The following is a 7,009-nucleotide window of genomic DNA, read 5'->3' as shown; positions in this document are numbered from 1 at the left end:
TAATAAAAAAAACTTCATTAGTCATGGGCATTAACTAAAACAAAATCCCTTAAAGAAAATAAGAGCTGCTTTGACCCAACTACACAAGTTGGGTCCAAAATCCATCTTGCATATAACCTTAGTTAGTTACTCCTAAGACAAAGAATCATAAGCCTTCCCTAAATCCAGATTGAACACCATTTTGATAAACTTTAAACCATATGACTATCATTTTCAACATTAAAGGACTATCAAGAATTTGACAACATTTGATGGAGGTCAGTTGCTCGGCACTAACAACGTTGCTAACACCGTCTGCAAACATATTATTTAGAATATTACCAACAGTTTTATATTAGCATGCAATTAGACTAATCAAACGATAGTCTCGATGAACTTCGAGTCTCAGATTTTATATGAAGCGAAGGGTTGCAGATTTTTATAATGACAAAAACGGAATAAAACTACCTAACAAGGTTCACCACATCCTCGTGAACCACCTCCCAACATCTTTAAAGAAAACTAAATGTAAACCCATAATGTCCTAGAGCTTTATCAACCCCACAATCCTAAATAGCTTTATTTATCTTTTTCTTTTAACTGGCAAATCTAATCTATTCTTAAACTTTCATCTAGTTTCATCTATGTTCATGACGAGACTTGAACCCTCGATCTTAAAGAGGGAAACATAACCTGATACCGTTGAACTAAAAGTGTACCACGAAAGAAATGCAGCGAAAGGTTGCTAAAAATGAGACGATTAAACGCCCATGAAGTAATAGAAGATCGATAACCTTTGTATACAAAATTGAAAATTAATAGAATAAGATTTCCACACTAGAGTAGGGTCCATTCGCCATCCACCATGATGCCATACTAATGCAATTAGTTTGTTTATATATTTATTCAACTGGTTGTCGACTCATGATGAACTAAAAATTTTATGGTGAAATCACAATTTTAATATGTGCAGTCAATTACACATAATGCATCAATAAATAAATGATAAAAGTTTAATCTCGCCATGATATACTAGTGCATGTAGGTACTTTAAAAAAAGTTAAATTAATTATTGTAATTATTATCTTTATGGCTTAGAATTATTTCTTTTATTATCGTTTTAGATTCTAACTTCATGGGCCAAATTGCCTTTAAGTATTTGGGCTGTGGTACGCACATTAAGCCCATAATTTCAAAAACTATGTCAGTTAGGGCTCCATAATTTACCTAAGTTCTAAAATTTAATCTTTCTCTCTCAACAACGAACATATCGAGCTTTCAGACTTTACAGAAATGGAGTACGTGAGCCCTGAAGGACTCCGTTTGGATGGACGACGTCCCCTGGAGGTGCTGAGTTTTCTCTCAATTCTCTAAGTCTCATCTAAGTCTACTTTACTTTATCGAATTTCGATTTATAATTTATGTTCGTTTGCTTGGTTTTGATCACAGATGAGACAGCTTCGAGCAGAATTAGGAGCTGTTTCCAGAGCTGATGGGTAGGGTTTATGTGCTTAGTAGTACTACATTTTGCAGAAGACGAGAGTAACGCTATTCGAGAAAATTCGAATGGGTTTTCGACTTTGGTTAAGTTTGGCTGAAATTGCTTAATTTTTTCTGATGGCAGGTCGGCAGTTTTTGAGATGGGTAACACCAAAGTCATTGCTGCTGTTTATGGCCCTCGAGAGGTCCCTTTCTGAATTGATTTTCTATTTGTTTTCTTCACCAAAGCATGAAATGATTCTCAATTTGAGATGTAATGAAGATAGAAGTATTAACATCTAAAAGCACTCAAATTTCTTTTCTCCAGGTCCAACAAAGGAGCCAGCAATTGAATGATAAGGCACTGATAAGATGCGAGTATACCATGGCTAATTTCAGTACAGGAGATCGAATGAGAAAACCAAAGGGTGACAGGTATCTCTTCCACTTTTTTTAATAGTTGATACATTTCTTCTTCTAGAACATGTAAAGTTGATTATCATGTTTGTAATTAAAGTATTGACTACGAATAAATGCATAACAATACAGGAGATCCACTGAGATTTCATTGGTTATTCGTCAAACAATGGAAGCATGTATACTGACACACCTAATGCCCCGTTCCCAAATTGACATTTTTGTCCAAGTTCTTCAAGCAGATGGAGGTAAGTGAAGACTAAAGGACTGATTAGTCATTTCAACCATCATGTTTGTTTTTTACATTAATTTTTTCTATATCTTTTTCTCAGGAACAAGATCTGCTTGCATAAATGCTGCAACATTAGCCCTTGCAGATGCTGGCATTCCAATGCGTGATCTTGTTACTTCATGTAGTGCTGGATATCTAAACAGCACTGCCCTTCTTGGTAATTAATTATTAATCTTTAATTATCCTTTTTTCCATGGTGATTATCATATAATTATGGTTGAAATTTGTAATTTGTAATTTGAAATGAACAGATTTGAATTATGTTGAAGATAGTGCTGGTGGCCCTGATGTTACTGTGGGAATTTTACCTAAGTTAGATAAAGTTACTCTTCTTCAGGTGATTCATTCAACAACAGTTTGTAAAAGTTAATAAAGTTTAATGATATTTTAAATGATTAGTTTTGTTTTTGGTAGATGGATGCAAAGTTGCCAATGGATATTTTTGAAAATGTGATGCAATTGGCTACAGAAGGATGTAAAGCTGTGGCAAATTATATCCGAGAAGTAAGAATCTTGATGAAATTATCATTTTTCATTTACATTTATTTATTTATTTATTTTTTCATTTCACTTCCATGATTTACAGGTGTTGATAGAGAACACAAAACAACTAGAAAATCGGCGTGGAGTATGAAAGATAATAATAGATCAAAAGAAGGAATGATATGAATTTTGTAAAATTTGAAGCTTTTTTTTTGTAACATGTTAGAATTCAAAATATTTCCATTCAAAAACCAAAAGATATTCATATACCAAGATGAAGATTCAAGATTCAACTTAGAAATCCTAACGAAGAAGGCCAACTTTTTAGCTTACTTTATAACACATATGATAGAACACAATAAACACAAGATGAAAATATCTTAATTAAAATTAGAAAAGTCGCTGCAAAAAGTTGAAGGAACAACAAGAATCTCCAAGCAACCCATCCATTCTTCTCCTGCTTTCAAAGTAATCGGTTTCTCAATTACTGCTCCATCAACACAAACCATCTGTCTGTATTCTTCATCTCCTAAATCTGCCATTGCTTTTGATTTTTTCTCCCATGGATTCCACACCACTACACACACACACACTTAAATTAATAATGATGAAGACAATTAGTCAAAATCCATAATCATATAAGCAATCTTACCAACATCTGGTAGGCCTTCTTTTCTTAGCACATATGTCCGCTTCCTTTCATGATCAAGTACAGCAATGCAATTTGGCGAACTCAGATACACCCGTTCAAACTGAAATGCCACAACGGAATGGAATGGGTGATTCCATTCCCTTATTATGTTTGGTTGACATGGAGTTGCAGATTATGTAAATTAAAGTGATTTTAAAAATATAATGTGTCACTCCATTCATGATCAAGGACATAATTTCTTTTTCCTTCCCCCATGGAATGAAAATCAACCAAAGAGAAGGAATCACATCGTGTGAGGAATGCTCTATTCCAGTCCTATGTGACAAACAAGCATGATCAAATCTAAGATTTACCTCGGATTCAAAGGTAATGGCATCTCCTTGTTCAGTAAACCGTTCTCTTTCACAAAGGTTGTCAAAGTAATCCATTGTTTCTAAACCTTCTACCCTCACTTCACTGTTAATCAAGAAATCGATCATAATCAAATTCAATATTTAAAAGCAAACAACTTTCATACGATGGAATCAGGACAGGAATGGAATGGATGATTCCGTTGTGGTTAAAAACAATCTATTTGTTTCGTCTGATGGAATGGAACGGACCATTCATATGAAACTTCATTTCGTCTGATGAAATGGAATGGAATGACTCATTCCATTACCTTCCTTATTCCATTCCATTCCATCCAAACAAACAGACATTAAAATCTTTACATACCTTATGTCGGAAACAGATAGATATGAGTGATAAGCAAATGAGAAACTAAACGGCTTCCCATTCATGTTCCTCACACGCGATATCAAGCTCAGATTCCCATCCATTCCAAGGCACACTCTAAGCCGAAGTTCAAAGCTGAAAAAACATCATCTCAATTCAATTTTAACCTTAAAACAAAACAAAAAAGAAGAAACTTTACTTCATTATTTGGTTTACAATGATAGAGCCCAAAGTAAAACCTGTGAGGCCAAGATTTGAGATCTTCTTCAGATGGTTTTAGTAGCAAATCAACAAACGATTTCCCATTTGAATCATTTGTGGGAAGAGGTGGAGGATCTTCATCAACAACCCAGATTTTGTTTCTTGCAAATCCATGTTGCTCAAGTGAACCACAGTTTCCAAACTGCATAATCACTTACAAAATTTCATCATCTTTTTGACCCCAAATCACACGGGTTTTCACAAGATTCATTGATTCATATACCTGAGGAAAACAGATTGGAATACCCCCTCTCATTGCTTTTGGAGCCTTCACATTCACCTGAATTTTCTCAAAAACAATAACAAGATTAATAATTCTATCAAGATCTTGCAAAAAAAAAACATAAATTGTGTGTGTGTGTGTGTGGGGGGGGGGGGGGGGGGGGGTGACCTTAGTACTAGTAAACAGGAGTTCTTGGCCTTGATCATTCCGCCATGAAATGACATGGCCACCCTGCAAGCTGACCTGGCACAACGAATTTGTATGATTTGGTAAACATTTCTAAATTTTTTCATCCAAAAGAAGAACAAAATCACTTCATTGATATGATCAAGAATTTATGGAAACAATGTTTATAAAATGGATCAAACCCTAGCCGAAGCGCCTTGTGGATTCCGAAGTATGATTTGATCGATTCCATTCCAGTCTTTGACTCTTTCAATTGCAAGCTTGGAATCCCAGATTGCTGCAGAATGCCCCATTTTTCTCTGAAATCCCACAAATTCTAGACTCTTGTTTCTTTATAAACCCTAATAATCACACGTTTTGCGCATGATAAATGTCGACATCATTCGAGAGATGATGACAAGTGTCAAGTGAGTTTGAGGTTTGAACAATAACTCATGTCATCTTTCTTGTGAATAAAAGGACACCCTTGTAATCTTGTGAAACAATCTTTAAAATCCCCAACTACTTAATTCAATTCAATTCTTTCCCAATCCAGTTTTCCTCATACTTCAACAAATTACTTTCTAAATTTGGAAAGATGTAGGAACCAGTGGCAAGCTGCAGATTCGAACTCCTACCTAAAATTCAACAAAAGGATCCAACGAAATTAGTCTAATGCAGCATAAAACTAGCAATCAGATAAAAAAAATATCAAATGCAGAGAAGACTTCCATGAATAGAATCTTTTTTGAACAAAAACCAATTTCTTGAATCGAAATCCGAATGTCCTGTAAAAAACATACATGCATTCCATATTACCAAATCGAGAACTTCTCAATTCCCTAAAACTTTAAATCCGAAGCGTGATCAAGATCATTGCGATACAGTGAAAGTAACATATCGAGAGAGTATTTAAAAGTTCCAAAATATAGAAGTTCTAATAATAGAAAGGTAATAATAAAGAAAGAAAAACTCAAATCGAAACAAAACCCCATTTAAGGAATCAAAGAGCAATTAATGATCATATAAGGAGATGCATTTAGAATTAAGAAAGAGAGAAGAAGATAGAAGCGTTCACTTACATTGCTTGGTGGAAGATGTGAAAACTGTTTTGAGGAAAAGAGCTTCAATTGGAAATTGAGTAAAGTTTAGTACTTTTTTAGTTCTGGGTTTCTAAAATTGAGCAAAATCAAGATGGGTCAAGATTTGAAAATGCCAAAAAGGGGAAAGATTCAGAGATTCTATATTTTATTTGAACTTTTTGAGGGGCCAAAATGTTTGCAATCTGTTGAGGAAAACAGGACGATGAAGCTGGCAGTGATGACATCGTGACTTTATGGACCCCAGAGACATTTTCAAGGTGGTAATATATACATAAATAATAGACTAAAGTACAGACCAGTCCCTAAGTTTCGAAATATTTTATAGTTTTGGTACTTCAACTTTCAGTTTTACAATTTTAGGAAACAATTTTTGCGGTGTTAAATATCATCCATCAAGTAGTACATGATTTTCACATGGGTATTTTTGTCATTTCCCTAATATCACACTGCCAGGGGCATGACTCCTTTGACCCCCGCCATTTGTCGTTTTAGGATCAAACTAATCTTATATAAATGTATACTTTATACTGCTTAACTTATATTAATATACAGTTAATAATCCTTTTTAACACTAGTATTAATTTCAGTTGCACTTAAATATCTACCGACAACGTCATCACAAACACTCAATGTTTTGGTCGATAGTTATTTGGAACCTCTGTTTTTAACAGGTAACTAAGTAGCAAAGTTTTTGTTTAATATATATGGTTAATGTAATATAAAAAAAAAATCTTACATAAGATACAAGTGAATCTAGTGTATCATATTGGCAATTGAGATAATACCTTTAACTTCAACTATATGTTAACATAATGAATAATTCGTTATATTTGGCAAATAAAAGAATATAAGTTTCATTGATATGTCATAAAATTACAACACTTACATTGGAGAAAATGGAAGTCATCTCTCTAGGATAAAACGGAATACATAAACTAAACAAACCACCAAAAAACCCAACCAGACCAACAAAAAGTTCAGGTTTTGAACTTTTGCCTAGTTATCTAGAATGAAAGGCAGTTTCGATCTTGTACCTTGATACCTTCACCTCAACAATTCATGTATAATTTCAACTAAACAAGGACACGTCCCGGGATCAACCCATCCAACCAATTAACTGACGATTGGAAAACTGAAAATTTGATTAAATAAAAGAATAGTGGAGTGTTTGAAAAAAATAACCACGAAAATAGAACTTTCATAAAATGACCACGATTTCCACAAAGAGGGTCCCTGCG

General features: G+C 34.1%; 2 protein-coding genes across 2 annotated transcripts; one reads left to right on the top strand and one right to left on the bottom strand.

Annotated features, from left to right (window-relative positions):
• The first annotated feature begins 1,199 nt into the window (after positions 1 to 1,199).
• Positions 1,200 to 2,951, top strand: RRP41 (3'-5'-exoribonuclease family protein). Its single transcript, XM_079038788.1, has 9 exons — positions 1,200 to 1,326; positions 1,429 to 1,475; positions 1,604 to 1,664; positions 1,787 to 1,893; positions 2,008 to 2,123; positions 2,208 to 2,324; positions 2,419 to 2,504; positions 2,582 to 2,671; positions 2,754 to 2,951. The coding sequence occupies exons 1-9, from the start codon at positions 1,273 to 1,275 to the stop codon at positions 2,799 to 2,801; spliced, it is 726 nt and encodes a 241-aa protein (XP_078894914.1). The 5' UTR covers positions 1,200 to 1,272; the 3' UTR covers positions 2,802 to 2,951.
• A 3-nt stretch (positions 2,952 to 2,954) lies between these two features.
• Positions 2,955 to 5,979, bottom strand: LOC145101572 (putative glucose-6-phosphate 1-epimerase). The gene is made up of 9 exons (XM_079038787.1): positions 5,751 to 5,979; positions 4,872 to 5,306; positions 4,672 to 4,746; positions 4,504 to 4,560; positions 4,259 to 4,422; positions 4,020 to 4,154; positions 3,656 to 3,758; positions 3,303 to 3,402; positions 2,955 to 3,227 (listed from the first exon to the last, which is right to left on the bottom strand). The coding sequence occupies exons 2-9, from the start codon at positions 4,980 to 4,982 to the stop codon at positions 3,031 to 3,033; spliced, it is 942 nt and encodes a 313-aa protein (XP_078894913.1). The 5' UTR covers positions 4,983 to 5,306; positions 5,751 to 5,979; the 3' UTR covers positions 2,955 to 3,030.
• Between the last annotated feature and the right edge of the window lie 1,030 nt (positions 5,980 to 7,009).

The sequence above is a fragment of the Lactuca serriola genome, chromosome 4 (genome assembly GCF_051521515.1).
Source record: "Lactuca serriola cultivar US96UC23 chromosome 4, Lser_US96UC23_V15, whole genome shotgun sequence".
Taxonomy (NCBI): Eukaryota; Viridiplantae; Streptophyta; class Magnoliopsida; order Asterales; family Asteraceae; genus Lactuca; species Lactuca serriola.
The sequence above is the reverse complement of the archived record's forward strand: the minus strand, read 5'-3'. Positions and strand labels throughout refer to the sequence as shown.

What these genes read in the sequence shown, in the direction of transcription:
- RRP41 (XM_079038788.1), top strand. Translation starts at nt 1,273, where the DNA reads ATGGAGTACGTGAGCCCTGAAGGACTCCGTTTGGATGGACGACGTCCC. An exon ending in CTGTTTATGGCCCTCGAGAG is followed by an intron (nt 1,665 to 1,786) that starts GTCCCTTTCTGA and finishes TCTTTTCTCCAG; the next exon opens with GTCCAACAAAGGAGCCAGCA. An exon ending in AGAAAACCAAAGGGTGACAG is followed by an intron (nt 1,894 to 2,007) that starts GTATCTCTTCCA and finishes ATAACAATACAG; the next exon opens with GAGATCCACTGAGATTTCAT.
- LOC145101572 (XM_079038787.1), bottom strand. Translation starts at nt 4,982, where the DNA reads ATGGGGCATTCTGCAGCAATCTGGGATTCCAAGCTTGCAATTGAAAGA. An exon ending in CTCAAATCTTGGCCTCACAG is followed by an intron (nt 4,155 to 4,258) that starts GTTTTACTTTGG and finishes ATGTTTTTTCAG; the next exon opens with CTTTGAACTTCGGCTTAGAG. An exon ending in CCATTACCTTTGAATCCGAG is followed by an intron (nt 3,403 to 3,655) that starts GTAAATCTTAGA and finishes GTGGCATTTCAG; the next exon opens with TTTGAACGGGTGTATCTGAG.